The 18,862-nt window shown below is 42.7% G+C and overlaps 1 protein-coding gene across 11 annotated transcripts in view; it reads left to right on the forward strand.

Annotated features, from left to right (window-relative positions):
• Positions 1–6,691, forward strand: part of BBX (BBX high mobility group box domain containing) — a 291,018-nt gene extending 284,327 nt beyond the window's left edge. For all 11 annotated transcript variants that reach the window (XM_070406138.1, XM_070406133.1, XM_070406134.1 and 8 more), the window contains one exon: positions 1,069–6,691. In XM_070406138.1, coding sequence (XP_070262239.1) covers positions 1,069–1,156 — 88 coding nt within the window. In that variant the 3' untranslated portion in view covers positions 1,157–6,691. The remainder of the gene's footprint in view (positions 1–1,068) is intronic.
• The last annotated feature ends 12,171 nt before the right edge of the window (positions 6,692–18,862 follow it).

Consider the following 18,862-nt stretch of genomic DNA (forward strand, 5'->3'; position numbering starts at 1 on the left):
CTTAAAACCAGTGACGACATTGTTGCTACATCGCATTCCTCGGCACAGTGCCATGTGCCCTGCAGCTCTGTATAAATCACCAAGAATTTAGAAAAGTTTTGTTGTAACTATGAAATAAAACTTATTTTGTCCTACTCGTTAAGCTGAAGCTGAGTGAAAAAAAAAAAAATCAGCTATGTTCAATGTAGTTCCAATACAAGTACAGTGGGGCCTTGACTTACCAGTTTAATTCGTTCCGAGACCTCGTTAAGGAGCTCGCTCGTTAACTCAAATTACTCTGTCAACTCAATGCAAAAAAATCGGGCGGAGAGACAGCTGGTATCTCAAAAAACTAGTTAGTCGGGACACTCGTAAGTCAAGGCCCCACTGTAATGGGATTTTTCCATGAATGTTCTAGCTTTGCCTAGAATTCTCTCTCCTTGTGTGTTGAGTTTGGCCCAAATTAACTGGGTTTTCTCACACTCTAAAACGTAATCGGCACTTGCCTTTTCCCCTCTGTTCTCTTTCTCCATATGCCTGTGAAGCTTTTCTTAAGTTAGGGGGGTGTCAGGGCTTTCACATATTTTGTGTGTCCTGGTACACCTCTTCCTCTCCAGGGACCATTGCTGTTATTGGCCTTAAGTTTTCATCGGGTTTATTATTACGCCACTTAAGAAAGGAGCCTGGAGCTTACCAATTAGTATAGCAGAGTGTTCCCCTCAGGCAAGTCAAGCAAAGGATCCTGTCCTTGTTTAATTTCAGTGGATGTGGGGGAAGATTATTGTCCCTCACCTCAGCCCTTGACTTAAAGTTTCCCAATTCGGAGGGAATTTCCCAAATCTGTTGTTGCTTCAGATTCTACAAAATGGAGGTGGTCAGTTGGATACAGAATATTTTATTGAGTTGTGTGAGAAATCCTTTAAAAAAACAACAACAATATATGGAAAGATTTTCATTAAACAGCATAAGTAAAAAGTCAGCAGAAGCTATTAAACAAATTATTGGGAAGCGCTGTGTTATTCATCATCCTCTCCTATTTCTGACAACATACTCTGAATAAGTGATTTTTTTTTCTCTCTTGCTTCACAGAGGTCAGAGGTCAACTCCGCTCACCCACGATGGACAGCCAAAAGAAATGCCACAGGCTCCTGTACTTATTTCCTGCGCTGACCAGTGAAGCGCCCTTCAATTGTAAAACATTGTGCTTTACCTACTACCCTAGCCTTGTCTTTACCGAGGGATGCTAGTGAGTTCATGTGGTGGGAAATATAGACTGCAAACAAGTGCTTGTTGCCCTACATGGCCCAGATTCACTTGAAGCAGAAGTTAGCCTCCTGGGCCCATTTGTTCGTTCAGAACCCAGATTCTTTGTGGGTCATGTTCTCTGTCTGATAATGAGCAGAAATGGAATGATCCTGGAGCTTTGCTTTCTATTGAAGGCTGTTGACGGTAATAGGTGGTAACTTGGTAAAAGACTGCCTTTACTGTAGCTCATCCAGCATCTCTTTTACCAACCAGAGAGTGTGAAACTAGTTTCATATATTACCTAGTTATTCTTTCAAAACAAAAACAAAAACTGACGCACTGCACTAGTTATTATTAGATATTCTTAGTCTTTTTTGTACATGGAGATTTAAGTTCTAAGATGGTTTATATAATAGGTTATACCTACATTTATATTGTAGAATAATATTAAAAAGCCTGTTCCAAGACTCCCACGCAGCATGGGCAGGCAGATGTACCATTGTTAGCGGTGTATGCTCGGCCTCGTGGTCCATATATTCTGCACTTTTATATTTGCCACCAGAGCGGTAGTTTGCTGGCAAAAAAAAAAAGAGAGAAAGAGAGAGAGAGAGAGAAATTACAATTCTTAACAAGCTGAATTTTTTTCTTAGCCTTGAGTGACCAAGAATAATTTGCTTGGGGCAAATTGTGGCAAATATTTACCTGGACAGGGGAAGAGTCCTACAGATTACAGATTACTGATGTTTTCATGCCTTGAGGATTCTTTTATTTTTACACAGGGGTCTAAGTGGGTCTAAGTGACCAATGGATCGTTCATACAAACAAACAAAAAAAAGAGAAAAATATTATTCAGAAGTGACCTTAGTATTACTTCACTATTCTGAACACATTGAAGACACTCACTTCATGTGGACCTGGAGCCACAGACCTTTCCATCCATCCCAGACAGACTGGACGGGTAGCAATTGCTATGCACAGCCTCGTCGACGCTGCAGGTGTTTAGAGCCATTTCGAGTTTGTGTTGTTAAGGAGGTATTGAGTCGCTGATACCGGAGGTATGCCTGACCAGAGTGGGACTCAGTCACAGGCCCACCTGCAAGTTTCTGTTTCCTTTCTGTGTTTTGTTGCTTTTGAACATAAAACCCACCATACATATGCCAGTGCCGAGTGGATTAACTGGCTTTGAACATTCAACATATTGACTTAACCACCTGATGTTCACAGTGTCTTGTTTCCTAGCAACAGATGCAAAGTGATAAATCCAAATTAGTCAGAGGCTACAGATTTTACAGGGTATTTCTTCCATAGCACAAAGTATCTCCCCACTCTTGCATCGCAGCACAAACTACCAAATTTCAATGATTGGATTCCAGCAATAATTTTTATTGGTTTTCAAACTGGCGGGATTTTGATAGTGTTAGTTCAGGTTTGAAGCTTTTGAATTAGATCTCTAAATGGTGACAGTTTACAGGTTTTATCTAGCTTTCTTATTTATACTTGACTGAATTGTAATGATGATTTTTTTCTAATCGTAATTTGACCTAATAGCCATATAAAAAGTGACTCTATTAATACTGACTAGGTTTAGCTTTTCATGGTTGTAGATATTACTTCAGTTTCGGTGCTGGAAAATATGTACAACATACTAACAGAATGGAAGACTCTAGAGGGGTTTTTTCAAAGCAGGTAACGAGGGCAGTAGAGCATTGGTGTGACATTCTCAAAGGTGCACACTCATTGTGCATCTATGGAGGAAGAAGGAATTAGTAAGCAAGGTTAATCAGCTTTTATAGCTTAACCCCAGTCACATAGAAATAAATCAGGTGAGCAGCCCCAAATTTCAGCATAGCCTTTTTACTACGATGCTGTTTTATTAATGTTTTCTAAATCTCAAAACACAAATTGAATGTTTGGAAATTGCTGGGTCCCAGAGTTGGTGGCTGTTAGGAGTTTTTGGACCACTTGCTAGCAGTGATTTTAAAATTATTATTAGCTAAAATCCAAAAAAATAAACCCAAACAAACCAACAACAAAAATTGTGTGGTGCAGAACATGCATCTTGACAATGGTACTAACTTGTTATTCTATAGAACATGTTAGAATAGGTCTATTTTTGCCAGAGCACCCTCCTTCAGTCCTCCGATTACATTTCACTAGAGTTCCTCAAGAGATTGCTGTATATTCATGGGACCTTTTTTTAAAAAGAAGCAAAACAAAAGACTGCTTTTTTCTATGTGATTACTATCTTACTTGATCTGCTTTTCCTAAACCTCAGTGGCTTTTCCCTTAGGCAGGGTGGGAGTGGGAGGGCAACCTACTGGATATGACTGTTTTCAGATACTTAAAAAAAAAACACACAAAAAAACCCCACCTTTTTGTAGAAATGCTTAATTTTTAAGCAGTTAGGCACTGAGAGTAGCAGAAATCCTGCAAAGCTTTATAGTTCTTTAGACACTCGCCTTGTTGTTTCTCTGAGTGCAAGTCTTGATTTCAATACTAGTGCTTTTCTCATGCCCTGAACCCGCTGGAGAGGGGTGTTGGTATATTCAGGTAACAACATTTGTTAGCACAAATATTTCAGACCAACATGTAGTCCCCACCCCCACTTATCATTTTCATTTCATTTCTCTCATTCTTTATTTTGGAAAATCAATCGTATTGCTATAGTGTGTACTTTAATCTGCCAGCAAACACCATCTACACTAACCTTTGTCCCATAAGCATCCTCAAGAGAAGAAGTTGTTGCACCTTATGTATATCTCAAGCAAACCAAAATACAATGCTCTTCTGCTCTGTTGTATTCTAAATCGTTGTATCATATCTTTCTGAGACCATTCTGAATTTAGTTGAAATTATCAGTATTTATACTTTTAACCTTAATTTCTGGATTCAAACCTGTATATAAATACTTTGAAAAAAATTGTCCTAGCCCTTCTCTGTGATGCTGGAAGTGGATAGTTTAGTCTCTGATGGAGACAGTACTGTTCCAGTTTCCTTTTGCCTTTTATTTATTTAGTTACTCTGGGTATTTCCTATGTAATTTTGAAGTGTGTAGAGTATATTATAGTAACTGAAGCTACAGCTCTAAGAAGCTGAGTGAAAGAAAAAATACTGTAAGACACCCTTTTAAGTTTGCATTTGTTTGGATACTGTAATGAGATCAGGAAAAGGAAAAGTGTCCCACCGCCATGTTGAAGATACAGGTTCTTATCCCCAAATTAGGTTAGTTCCCAGATTTTTAGATCCAAAGTGTTAATTCGCTAAAAACCCCTTTAAAGGCTAAATCATACTGTTGTAATCCTGACAAAATTCTATCAGAAATATATTTATTTAACTCTATCAGATGAGCTTTCTATCAATGCCATCTCAAAGCCGAAATGCTGACATTCCCACGTTATCACTGATACTCTAGTTCCTGCCATTGAAACTGCTGGAGGGAAACAGTGACGGCACACTACGGTCGAGGAGCATCAGAACTGGCCTGGATGCTGGGACCCAGGGTGTCTAATCCGTCATGTTCTTATTAAGGCAGGTGCCACTCTGTCTAAGTCATCCACAGGCACTCCGCAGTATTTGGCTCTTCATAGGACAGTATTTGCACCTATATTAAAGCTAAAGTAAATTTTAAATTGATACAGAACCAGGAGGAAGCTGACACTGAATGACATCCTTTGTTTCTACAGTATGTGTGTGGGGGGCGGCGGGAGGGGCAATACCCAATAGCTCTGTTCCAAGTTTGGCATTGGGCATTAATGTGAAGCAGTGGGACCATGCTGCCTGCTAAACTACTGTATGAACCCTAAGTGTTCTGGAGACCAGCAGCTGGAGGCTGGAGGCCGGCGCCCACACCCCGGGGGAAGCACCCTCTTCACTGGGAGAGAGGGAGGAGGACACATGAGGCCCGGAGTCCTCATTTGTAAGGGGAACGTGGGGGTGTATGCGATACTAGGGAGGAGATTCTCCTTTGACTGCACTGCTCCATGGAGCCCTCAGATAAGGCCAATTCTATTGGGCTACCTCGGCTTTACAAGTTAATTTCAGTTAAGTCCTGTTTTGAAGGTTTGTCTTGTTTTGCTTCTACCTTCAGTGCCACTATTTTCCACTGCAGTGTTTTGACTTCACAAACCGCCTTCTCCAGAGAGAACAGTGTATTGCCGAAAGTGGGCAGTAGAAGCAAATGCTGTTACATTTGACCTATTAAGTATTCAGTGACTGCTAGGTGGAAATTGAATGTTAGCTTTCCCCACATAGGACCTTGTCTTGCACCTTATGAAGAGTGTACTAATTGTTAATTAGATGTTGCTTTTATTTATATAAGCATTCCCAAAGAATTAGACTTGGAGTTTGTTTTTGAGTTTCAGGATTCTTAAAAATTATTTTACTTAGATTCACTAACATTATACTTAAAATAAAAAATAAACAGTTTGTTCAGTTCCTCTTACTGGATACTTCTGGTGAAGGGTTCAGGGTTGGATGGACTGCTTTGCTTTAGTTTGGAAGTGATAGCTGAGTTTATTATGCTCCATAATAAATGACCTTGTCCTTTTCACTGGGGAAGTTATCTTCCTTACATTTCAGAACAAAGAAGCAACAGAACAGTAAATCAAGACAAATAGATCTGATTCTGTCATACACCTCCATCTGTTTGTGCTATGCTTTTCTTTAAAAATTATAAATACACATATTCTTTAAAAAGACAAAACAAAACACAGTTTCCTCTCTTGGCCAAATTTTATGTGTGGTGGTATGATTTGTACTAATAAATTAGAAGAGGAAACCTTGTACTTATAAGTTCTGTGGCCACTGTTTTCTTGTTGCAGTCAGTGGTCAGAATTGATCCTGCCCTCAAATTGATTTTTATGCACAGTTAGTTGTTGTGACCATAACTACTACTTCCAAAGATTTCCTAATATCTTAGGTCAGAACTGGTTACTGAGTAACAAGAACCTAATTCAATGCCTCCAAACCCTCCCACCCACACCACAAATCTTACCTCACAAGCTCTAAATCACAAAGGCGCGCTTGCTTCACAGACTAACACAGCTCTCACTGGCCCCCCCAGGGGCTGGATCGGGTCCCCGACACCTCGTGCCAGTGCCTCGGCTGCGCAAGACGGGGGTGGGGAAGGTTCATGATCTGGAGCTCAGCACGTGCTCAGCAATGTTTCTCATTTCATTAGCACGAAACACATCTCTTACTCTCAGGAATTTATCAAAAAAAGAATAAAAACCACCTGAGATTCCACATACCAGATTATGAACGTTTCTCGTAGGTTTGAATTGCTTACTTGTCATAGATTAACCACGGCTTCGTTTGACCACCAGGTCTTAAGTCTGTTGACAGTTTCAGCATGACCGAATCGCTCATTTTCTTTCTTTTTTATTTTTATTTTTTTGCTTTCTGAAATTGGCTCGGTTCTCTTTAGAGTTGGTGTAAACATGCCATGTAATAAATGATTTCTACTTAATGGTACAACAGAATTATTGCTTTCTTTAGATGTATGTGTAGTAAAAGTCAATATACACATTTATATAATTTCTTCAAAATCTTATACTTTATTTGATATTTCTAAAAATTGCACATGTAAGTCATGTGTATAACATGCTAAAGTACTTTAACTGTGATCTTAAAACTGAATAAAAATATTTAATAAAAATTTGAAGTATTTTAAAGATATTCAAATATATTTCTTTATGTTCACACTACTGGCCATAGAGTATGTGCCCTCAATATACCATGCCCACTAAAACAGTACAGTACTTTCATAAAAATAAGCTAGTTCAGAATGTCCAAGGATAGTCTCCTCTAAACTATTGGTCTCAGCAGCCTCAGTTGCTTTTCCCTAAAATGCAGCAGAAATCAGCTGATGGAAGAAGGAAGATAGCGCTTAGTCTGCTTCTCAGCACAGGACTCTTGGAGGCGCCTCTCTGGGAACAATCTTGACCTGAAATACCATCTTTCCCTGGAGCTAGAACAATTCATGCAAATGGTATACTAAGTCTGGAAACTAACTCAAACCTCAGACTTGCTGAATACGGTGTTTCTGAGCCTTCTGACTTTAGATATGGTTTTCTATCCTTTGGAACAACACAGTATATATACATATTTAGTATAATTATATCAAGAAGGCTTTACATTCAGACAGACGTGGCTTCAAACACTAGCCCCACCAGCTCACCACTGAGGACCACTGGACCACACTTCACTCATCTGAATGATGGTGTTAATACCCACACCATTGCTGAGATGAAAAGAGTAGACACACGGTAATGTTGGCATAAGGCCTATAATAGAGATTCTCATTAAATGGTAATCATTGATTTTATTTCAGCTTTAAGGCAGATATGTTTGAGTATATAGGAAAGATACTAAGTATACTTTATTTGAAATAAACTTGTAAAGGGTGATGCATTAGGGGTAAGTTGTTTCAGGAGATATGGTGTGGGAAAACAGTTAAATTCACATAGCTCACTCTATGTAGCACTATAAGATTTTTCTGGAAAATTAGTCTGCCTGATGATTTACACTTTTGTAAAGCTCCAGTGCACTTCCTTTCCTTTGAATTACTGTCAACTGTAGGGGGCAGGGTGAGGGGGCTCCGTCCCAAAGAATATAAATGGTTTTAGGGAAAAAAGACTATACATATATGTGGTTTTATGCTCCTACGTGTATTTAGACACGTTACATCTTTTCGGGTAGGACATGAAATCTCAAGGAAAAATAAAATGGTCTTAAGCAAGCTAAAACTAAACTCCATTGCATGCATGCTGAAAGTACATAAAATTGTTAATTATAATTTATCAGAAACTTTTTCACCTTTTAAAGTTATGGAAAAATATATGCAAAAGTAGGTTAGCATATTAAACTCCATGCCCCCACCCCTTAGCTTCAACAAATAACATTTTCTCAATTCCTGTTTCATCTGTATTTTGCCCATTTTCCTCCATTTCCTCCCCCAACCTCAGGTATGTTTATTTCAGGAGTGTGATTTCATGTATACATACTTACGATGCTGCCTTTTAAAAATCTTTTAATACAGACAATTTTTAGTTTTTATATATCACCTCCTCACAATTCCAAAAATATGTTTAGTTCCTGTCTAAAGCCAAAGGAATCCCTGAGCCACAAGAGCAGTAGTGCTGGAGTGAAGATTACTTGGAACTAGAAAACACTTTAAATTGGATGTTGCTATATTTACCTTTTTGATCCTCAGTTTTCAAAAGAGATTTAACTTGATTAAACAATGCCCCCTCTTAGCATGTAATTCTTTCTATGGTCTTTTCTCTTTTCCAGACTTAATGTCAAAAAGGCCCAAGTGCTAAAACTTTTGTAAACTTGTATGTCCTTTCTCCTTCCCTCCAACCTTGTTCCCACTGTTTTCTGCCTCCCCAGACTTGCACGAGCGAAGTATATTGTAGGGGAGAGGCAGAGACAAAATGTAGATGACCTCTGGAAGGCTGATGCCAGTGATTTTTAAAATCTGAAATTCTGCATTAATAGGCCAGAAATGAAAGCACAAATTGAAATCCCTTGCCAGAAGAGATCAAATGATAATCCTTGCTTTTGGAGATCCCGTACCCTAGGGAATTTCACAAAAGGTCATTCTGTCTCAGGGTTGTGTATTGCAGAGTAGGAGAAAAGTGAGGATTGAAAGTGTCTTGAGGGATGGAGGGCAGAAGGGAGAAAGGGAACGTTCATACTAATAAGCCTTTGAAGTTCAATGTCAAAAGTCAAAATGGGTTTAAAGCATGAAAATATTTTCAAGAAATATATTCAAGTGAAATGATTATTTTTTCCTAACCTTTTCTACTGTTAGGCATCATATCTGTGGTGCTTCTGAGAGGCACTTTAGATAAAGTTTATATCTTCGAGAAACCAACATGTAACACTAAAAAAATATATTCAAACAATAGAAATAGAATACTAGTTAGATACAAAAAAATAGGTAATGTGTTACCATCTAATTTGAAAACATTTATTAAATATAACATTAAATATAATAGGAAGGCAGTATTGATTGTAGTTTTAACATTTTTTCCTCCAAGATAATATAATCCTTGAGATAAATACTGGAAAAGTTTAGACATTTTATAAAATATTAAATTTTCACTTCTCCCATATTAAATATTCACTTGAGTATGTATAGCAGTGTATTAAAATTATAAGAACAATATTCTGCACATGAATCCTTGAAAATCTAAGCCCCTTTTGTGAATAGTAGTATTTAGCACACGGATGCATGAAACCTACATTGTATATCAATCAAAATCAAACCGTATTGTTAGAATAAATTTGTTTAAAAACAGTGTGCCTCTTTCCACTTCTCTTTCAAAGTGCATGAAAATATTTTCTCTCCCTTGCTTTGTTTGGCTCCAGAGAAGTCCTGGTACCCATAATTCATGTCCATTAAATTGCTTAAGTCTTGCTTCTCTAAGAATCTACTCATTCACCAAGTCTGCCTTGGATGCCTACAAAGTACCAGCAAGACAACCTTCGAGGGGGTAGGGGGGAGAGAGACTCCATTGAAATGCATTGTGGATGAGGCTGGGCAAGGAAATCAAAGGCTGTCAGGAAGGAGTTACTTATAAACTCATGTGGAAGACTTTAAGGAAAGGGATAGTATGTGTTACTGTTGTATTTTAAATTAGTTTTACTTTAAAATTCTCATACAAGAGATCTTGGCACAAGAAAAGCAGGTGCTGCTAAGGCAAAGCCACAGATGCCCGAGACTGACAACATGTGATGAAAGTCTTTGGGGAAGATCCATAATGCGGATCAGTGTACACATTCCTCCATGCGTGTCCTGGGGGATGGAACGTCCTGGCTAACTTGATTCCAGGATTGAGTTGTGTATGGCCCAGGAATAGCCAAAACCGCCAGGTCAAGCAGTTTGAGATTTGAGCATTTGGCCTTAATTAGAGAGGTAATTCTGGTAACCAGATATGTGGTACCCTGAGTTTATTTTCCTTCCTTCCTTCCTTTACTGTGCCTTTCTTCACCTTAGCCCCCAACTCTTGCATGCTGCTGAAATTTAATTTTTTCAATCTTGGCATTTTTCTTCAACGATGGCACACCTCCTTCCAGATTCCCCAAAAGCTATTTTAGATTTCTCTTTATGCTTTTCTTTTTTTTTCTCCAACCAGATGGACTGAGGTTTTTATGGCAGGGTAAATTACTCAACAACTCCTTTGCCCCAGGAGGGTTCCTGGACTAAAACATACCTGCTGTGAAGGTTCTGATTTTTGGTGTGTGCTGCTCCCATTTCAATGTGGGGCGAAATTGGACACCACAGTCTTCCTTTGCTAATCCTCCCCTTCTACCAGGGACTTCACTACAGGAAATGCCTTTTCTCATCTCCGAGGGAGCTTCCCCCTGGAGAGTATTGAGGGCTGGGCATCTACTTTTTTAAACTCAACATCTCAGTATGGCCAAATCAAAAGCCCCTCCATAGGAATCAAGAGTTGAAGACATTTGCCGAAACCGGTTTGGCTCAGTGGATAGAGCGTCGGCCTGCGGACTGAAGGGTCCCGGGTTCGATTCCGGTCAAGGGCATGTACCTGGGTTGCGGGCACATCCCCGGTAGGGGATGTGCAGGAGGCAGCTGGTCGATGTTTCTCTCTCATCAATGTTTCTAGCTTTCTGTCTCTCTCTCCCTTCCTCTCTGTAAAAAATCAATAAAATATATTTAAAAAAAAAAAAAAAAGAGTTGAAGACATTCGTTTAACATCCTCGGCCCTAAGAAGCAAGATGAACTCTCTTAGGTGGGCAAAATGTACTGAAATCCGGAAGAAGTCAGAAAATTTTAGAAGATTACACAGTTGAATTTGAAGTCCATCGAGCATCTGTCTGTGGCCCCCAAAGACTGTCAATGATATGTGTGTTGCCAAAAGACTTCATTGGTCTCCCCCCACCCTTCCCAAAGATGGGACTTTAAATGAGTGGGTCACACATGGACAATTCCCAAGGACTAGAGTGCGCCAAGAGGGCTGTGGCTGGAGCAGCAAAGGTCACAGCCCCCCTGACCTTTTTACCGGGACTGAGAGCGGGCAGGAGTGCACAGGGGGTCTGGTGAGCGCCCAGCTCCTCCCAGGACACCGTGCAAGCTGGATCAGACCGAGATGTTCCTATATGTGGGCGTTTATCCATGTGAATTACTTTTTTTGGATTCCTTTCACTCCTACCCACACATCCAATATTCCATATGCCTTCTTTTAAAAGAAACGAACAGTTTTCTGGTCCGGGTGTGCACTTTCCCTTCCGAGTTGCCCTTGTGTGACATTCTAGCCTGCCACCCACACCACCTGCTCCTTAGCCAAAGATCCACTGTAGATAGAATCTGTCCCAGCCGCTGAGCCGACTGCAGGGAGCAGCGCCAGTCGGCGGGGGCACTGAGCGGAGTCATAACTGAGCAGATGAATAATATTCCCTGGGGAAGAGCCGGCCTCACTCGCAGCCAAAGACGAGACAGAACCATCCCCGGGCGGGGCTGTGCAGCAGGTGGGGCTGGAAGACACCCCGTCATGGAGCTCGAACCCCTTCTCCCCGTGGGTCACCTGCTGCCCGGGAGCTCGCTGCCAGCGTAATCCTCCACGACACGGACTGCAGAGGTTTGAGATTAACTGGCTGCAGAGGAACAATGCAACTTACACTTCTTGGTCCCTTTTATCTTCTTCCTCGTCAATTTTATATATTATGGTTAGAACTTCTTAACTGGAATGTTAACCTCGGATGAGCGTAAACCAGTTACCTTCAAAACGCCCCATATGCACGAACAGCTCAGTCTGAAATAGGCAGACGGCTGATCTGATTTCATGTCAACAGCGACTGACCTTCCTGTGTCTCCGGGACACAAAACACCAGCTAAGAAAGGGCACTTTCCTCCCACCCTCTGCGCCGCTGTTTTCAGAAAAGAAAGCCAGTATTCCGGAACACTGGTGTGGGACTGGGAACCCGAGACGCTGACATAGAACTATATGTGCTTCAGCCCACTCTGCAGCCCGATCCACCTTTTCCCGTTTTACAAGCAATGTTGTTGTTGTTCCCAATTGCCCACGAGCTAGCTGCCAGCTTCACCCAGCAGTCTGCGCTCCGAGGTTGTATAACCCTAATTATGTTCATTTCTACAGAGCCTCCTTTCTTTGCCATTCGTACCAGATGAGCATGGCTCCGTTTATAAGTCACTTGAAGACAGGCTCCTCTCAGCCTCCTCGCGTGTCTTACCCCTGAGTGGGGGCCGAGTGTCTGGCTCCCTTCCCAGATCAGTGGGCCCAGCCCTGCCCCGCGCCAAGCCCTCGGGGAGCAGAGAGAGAGAGGAACTTGCAGACAGCCGCTTCCTTTGTGCTTCGCTCGGCTGTGATCATCAGCCGGAGACTATTCTCCCGTGGTGGCTGAGGCCGGGCCTTTTGCAAATGACTTCAGAAGGACAGCGCTGTCACCGCATGCGGAGCGAGTCGCCCGCTGTACACAGGAGCGGCGCGGCCTTACGAGATGTGACAGTGACGCTGAACTATAAAATGAAAAGCAATTTAAATGTATTACCGGCCCCAAACCATCAGCCCCAGGAGCATAAATAACCTTCCCGAGGACGGGCACTGTGCCCAGGTCACCCTCCCTCACTCGGGTGCAAAGGTTCTCTTACGGGGAGGCCTCTGAGTGTCACTAACGGGTTTTTGCGAGTGAAACATGTTATCAAAGAGCCCGATCTTCCTCCTCCTGTAAACAACTCCGTTGGAATTTCTGTGAGATTGTGACAACTGGTACAACCAGGAGCAGGCGGCTTTGCCTCCTGAAAGAAAGGGCTCCTGATTATTTCCCTCTGATTACCCACATAGATGCTGCCAAATCCCATTGACTTCTCCTCAGCAGTAACCACGCTGATCAATTATGTGTGTTGTCAATGCTGCCTTTATTTAGTTTGATTCAGCAAGAAAAAAGGGACTGTACATCGCTAGGCCCCGGAAAGATGTGAAGCTCAGACCCCTGGCCCTGGCCCCCCAGGTTGGTAGAAGTTGGCGTGTGGTCCCTGTGCTGGGTGTCCTTGGCATTATCCACAGCGCAGAGCTGGCATCGCCGCCCCTTTTCTGGGCTCCAGATGCACTGAGCGGTTACTCAGCTCCTGCTGATGAGCCTGCGGTGCGGTACCCTCCTCCCAGAGGCTGAGACTGCGGAGCGAGAGAGTGATCAACAGCTCCTAGCAGAGGTGTTCACAGCTGAGCCAAAGTGCAGTGTCAGCTCACAAAACGACAGGCTTTCAGCTTTGTGTTTGGGTATTGTTTGTTTTGTTTCTTGTTTTTGTTTCTGTCGAAGCAGGAGAGGGAGTGTTCAGGACAATCACCTTGAAAACCACTTTGACATCCCTTGTCTCAAAGTAGCTGCTCCCCAGAGGGACCCGGACCACAGGCACCCGCGTGGAGGCAGAGGAGACTGGACAGGATTCCTCTGTGTGAAGGGTGTGAGGTGAGGACTGCCAGATGTGGGCCTCTGCAAGCCAGCGCACTCTTTAATATACATGTTCAGCCCTGTGGGAGCAGAGAAGAGGCACCCAGGTGTGAGGGCCCCGCGGGGAGAGGGGGATCCACTGTGTCCTGCAGCACCTGCCGCCCGGTCAACACAACAGGCAACCAAACATCCCCTTCATTGACCAGAGCAGGCCTCTTCTTCCATCCACCCTGTGTGACCGGAGTCAAGTCACCTCACCTCTTTGCTTCCATATCGCTAGTGTGGGCACCATAACATCTGCTTCCAGAGGTCGCTTTGTGAAGGCAATGAGATATTACATTTGAACAAATTAGTAAACTCTAAAATGCTATATACAAATACAATGGTTAAAAAAACTAGTAAGCTTTAAGAGAATAAAATGACAAGCCATTGACTGGGAGAAAATATTTGCAAACGCATACCTGATGAAGGACTTGTATTATCCAAATAAATAAAGAACTCTTAAAACTCAACAAGAAAACAGCCCAATTAAGAAGTAGGCAAAAGATCTGAACAGATATCTCACAAAAGAGGATATAGAGATGGCAAATAAGCATATGAAATGATATACTCACATCATGTGTCATTAGTGACTTGCAAATTAACACAACAATGAGCTACAGCCATTTCCCCATTAGAATGGCTAAATCCAAAATACCAACATACCAAATGCTGATGAGAATGTGGAGCAATGGGAACTCTCATTCATTGGTAGTGGGATGAAAATGGCGCAGCCACTTTGGGAAGATTTGGCAGTTTCTTACAAACTAACCTAGGCTTACCGTATGATCCAATAATCCAAATGTCCCTTAGATATTTGCCCAAATGAGTTGAAAACTTTATATCCATACAAGAACCTACACACGAATGTTTATAGAAGCTAAATAATGAGTGAATGAATAAATGAATGAATGACCGCCCTAAACTGGAAGCAACCAAGATGCCTTACAAAAGGTGAATGAATAAACAAACTATGGTACATCCATACAATGGAATGTTAAACAAAGAAAAGAAATAAGTAACCAAGCCAAGAAAAGACATGGGAGAAACCTTAAGTGCATATTACAAAGTGAAAGAAGCCTAGTAAAAGGCTATATCCTATATGATTTCAACTAAAAGACAAAAAACTATAGACAGTGAAAAGATCCGTGGTTGGGGAAGGGGTAAGTAGGTGAAGCACAGAATTCTTAGAGCAATGAAACTATTCGGTACACTGTAAAGTTGGACACATGGCATGGTGCACTTGTCAAAACCCATAGAATGAATACCACAAAAAGTGAACTCTTGCAAAAACTATGAACTTTAATAGAAAAGAAATGTATCAATATTGGTTCACCAGTTGTAACAAAGGCACCACACTAATGAAAGAGGAGGGGTGGGAAGAAGGAGGAGGTTTGGGGGAACTCTCTGTACTTTCTCCTTAATTTTTCTGTGAACCTAAAACCAATATAAACAATAAAGTCTATTAATTAAACTGAAAATTAGAAAGTCCCCTCCATGTATCTAATATCTTCAAAAAGAAACAATTTACTGGCTAAAAAGCCATGTTAAACTTTTTATGACATTCTTCTGTTTAAAAAACTGAAAAAAATATAATTTTCTTTCTTCAGGATTCAAAGGAAGAAAAGATAAAACTTTTTGGGGGGGGTGGGTGGAAAGAAAAAGTTACTGGTAAAGTTTTCCTTTCCCTGAATTGGCCCATTTACAAAAAAAAAAGATTAGTAACTACTGTATCTAAATGAAAATAAAAAAGAAGCTCTCTGTGGGGGACAGCTGCCCACTTTCACAGGTGCTGTTGCTTGGTTCCTGATATAAAAAAATATTTTCCAAAGTATAATCATCAGAAAGGGCTAGGGGTTGTGCCTTGTCCTGTTGACTAAACCACTTCAGTATTTGGGGGAAAATGACTTACAAACTTTACCACCATGCTGACACCCACTTAGAAGTAACAACATTTATTAGGACCTGGAAAAAATCCAAGAAGGATGAATTTAAAGAAGTGACAGAACTTCACTTTCTCACAGATTAATTTATTCATTCACTCAGCAAATACTGAGAGCGGAGGCTTGAACTCTCTGTGGGAGATAAGGGGAAGAAAGACCTCATTTCTGCCTCCACGGAGCCATCTGAACTCTGTGACCCGGGGAATCAGAAGGTGTATTGCAGATCCACACAGCCTTCTCTCTGGAGAGGAGACTAGCCTCTGCTCCATTTCTGTAGGGAACAGAAAGACCATGGCATAGAGAGAGAGAAAGTCCTGGATGGGATCCCAAGGGACCACAAACGTTACAAAATTTGATAATTTAATCCTATTTCTGTACAATGTTTCATCTAACAATGCTGAAATCCCAATCATTTTTATTTAATGAGACCTTCCTAATATAATTATTGGATATCTTTTAAAAAATTTTTATTATATATTTTTATTGACTTCAAAGAGGAAGGGAGAGGGAGAGAGAGATAGAGTTACCTGGTTACCTGCACCTCGGGCCAACCCTGGGTGGCTGTGCCCTTAAACCGTATTGAACCTTGGGGGACCCTGTGTCTGCAGGCTGATGCTCTATCTACTGAACAACACCAGTTGGGGCTTCAGTAATATTAAATTAGAAATCTTAATCACTCTGAATTTTTGTAACAAAAATAATTGATTCTTTTTGCCTTTGAATGTTGGCCTCCTGTTCTTTCTTCTACATAGGTTGCCATGGCAGTCTGCACTTGAGTACATCTGCCCTCCTGTGTGATATATGGTAGATACTCTTGCCTGGGAGATTCAAGCCCTGCTGGCATTACAACCTGGCCCACACTAGAAGCACTGGATTGCTCTAGAAAAAACTTCAGGATTCTTTAAATCATCAACAAATCTGGGCACCCAAAAATACTTTTAAAAAAATTGAAATACTAGTGTGTTATTGTATTAGTTAGGTCCCAGCAGGAAATGGATGACATATTCAAATTGGGCAAATTTGTGTTTAATAAGGGAAATATTTACAAAGATGTAGGGAAAACACAAAAGACAGTGCAAGCCTAGTAACAATGGGCCTTGTAACCCACCTCCATCCCCGGCCAGAAAGGTCTAGGTGCTGGAAAGATAACATGAACCTGGACTCACATGGAGCTGAGTGGAGACAGCAGACAGCAGCCACAGCAAGCCCACAGCAACACTGACTTCACTCTCCTGCCTCCCTCTCATCTCCTGCCCCGTTCCCACCAGCCACACCAGGCACTGAAGACCTTGTGGGAACAGCTGGCTCTTTAGCCACCAGCACACAGAGTAGGATACAGGGAGGCGGAGAGTGGGCAGGACAGCAAATGGAAGATGTATTTACTGATGGCACCAAAATAGTCTTGACTTATTTTACAGCATAGTATATTATTTTGAAACTAGAGGCCTGGTGCATGAAAATTCATGCACTGGAGCGGCGGTGGGGGGGGGGGGGGGGGGTCCTCAGCCCGGCCTGCCCCCTCTCACAGTCCGGGAGCCCTCAGGAGCAGGAGGCAACCTGGCTATCAGGGGAATGTAATGCCCCCATACACCTCTGCTGCTGCCACTGCCAGCAGCGCAAGCCTCGGCCGGCCCTGGTTATCTGCACCTCAGGCCAACCCTGGGTGGCTGGGCAGCTGCCACCTGAGACTTGCCTGAACCTTGGGCTGACCCTGGGTGGCTGGGCAGCTGCCATCAGCGGCAGAGCAACCAGCCCTGCCCCCCCTATGGGTGCAGTCATCTTGTGAGGGTGTCATGGTCAATTTGCATATTATCTCTTTATTATAGGGTATACTAGAGTCCCAGTGCACAAAATTCATGCACAGTGGGGGGATGGGGGTCCCTCAGCCCAGACTGCACCCTCTCCAATTGGGGACATCCTTCTCACAATCTGGGACCGCTGACCCCTAACCACTCACCTGCCTGCCTACCTGATTTCCCCAACCCCTCTGCCTGCATGCCTAATCACCCCTAACCTCTCTGTCCATCTGCCTGATCGCCCCTAACTGCCTCTGCCTGCCTGCCTGCCTGATCGCCCCTAACTGCCCTCCCCTGCCAGCCTGATCTCGCCCCCAACTGCCCTTTCTGCCTCAGCCCCCACCACCATGGCTTTGTCTGAAAAGAAGTTGGACATCCAGAAGATGGCAGGTCGACCTGTCTAATTAGCATATTACCTTTTTATTAGTATAGATAGATTATATAGGATAGGATTTCTTAAATGGGGGCGGGGGGAGCCTTTTTCAGCAGGAGGAGATGCTCTTGGCAGACAAAAATACATAATCCCTATATCTGGACTGATAGCCAGCCATATGCACTATACTACCAAGCCAGTCATTAAAAAATTGAACCGCTTTCTCACACCAAACAGCTGTTGCTCTTAAAACCCCTCCTCAGCCCCCACCTTAGGTTCTGCCTTTGCAGTTCACCTAGATTAGGTTCTGACTGGCCGGTTTCTATGCCAGTCAGTGTCTCTGGTCCTATCTCCAGGCCTGATCAAAGAGGCAGGGCAGCAGCCCCTGTGGAGGCCCAGAGAGAAGCAGAGACATGGCTTCTGGCAAAGCCCAGAGAGAAAGAAAGAGGCAACAGCTGATCAACAGCTGCCATGGAGGCTATGGATCAGACCCTGCCTCTCTCTTCAGGCCTCTCTCTGGGCCTGATCTGCAGCCCCCTCAGCAGTCAGTGCTGGGTCACCATGCCCGCAGCAGCGGCAGTCAGTGCTGGACTGCAGGACTGATTTCTGGTCGGTTGAGCCTTCAGTCATTACGGACCCTGGGTTTTTATATATTAGAATGATGGGGGAGAAACCGTATTTTTTTTTTTCATGCTCTAAGCTTCTCCATTTTGCGTGTCTGACCCAAAGAGTGAGTGCTATAATTTGGTGTTTTTCAGCCAGTTCCAGCCCAGAATGTCAAAGGCTCCTGAGGAGGCACCGTATGTTTTGCTTAGCTGAACACACTGGGCTCTGACCCTGAGAGGAGCAGGGCTGTCAGCCTAAGAGACAGACAGAGCTGTGACCTGCTGGTCCGACCACACACATGCCTGCCATTGGCCCCGGTCTGCCTTGCACCGGCAGCACTCTTCAAGCCTGTCAGGAGGCCAGCTGTCCCACGGAGGAGGACGGAGTAAAACACCCAGCCAATTTAGAAAATGCATTGGAGTCAGTGCATGGCACTCTGATGG

Source organism: Myotis yumanensis, unplaced genomic scaffold (genome assembly GCF_028538775.1).
Source record: "Myotis yumanensis isolate MYYU_CA2020_CCGP unplaced genomic scaffold, mMyoYum1.0.hap1 SCAF_2, whole genome shotgun sequence".
NCBI classification, from domain to species: domain Eukaryota; kingdom Metazoa; phylum Chordata; class Mammalia; order Chiroptera; family Vespertilionidae; genus Myotis; species Myotis yumanensis.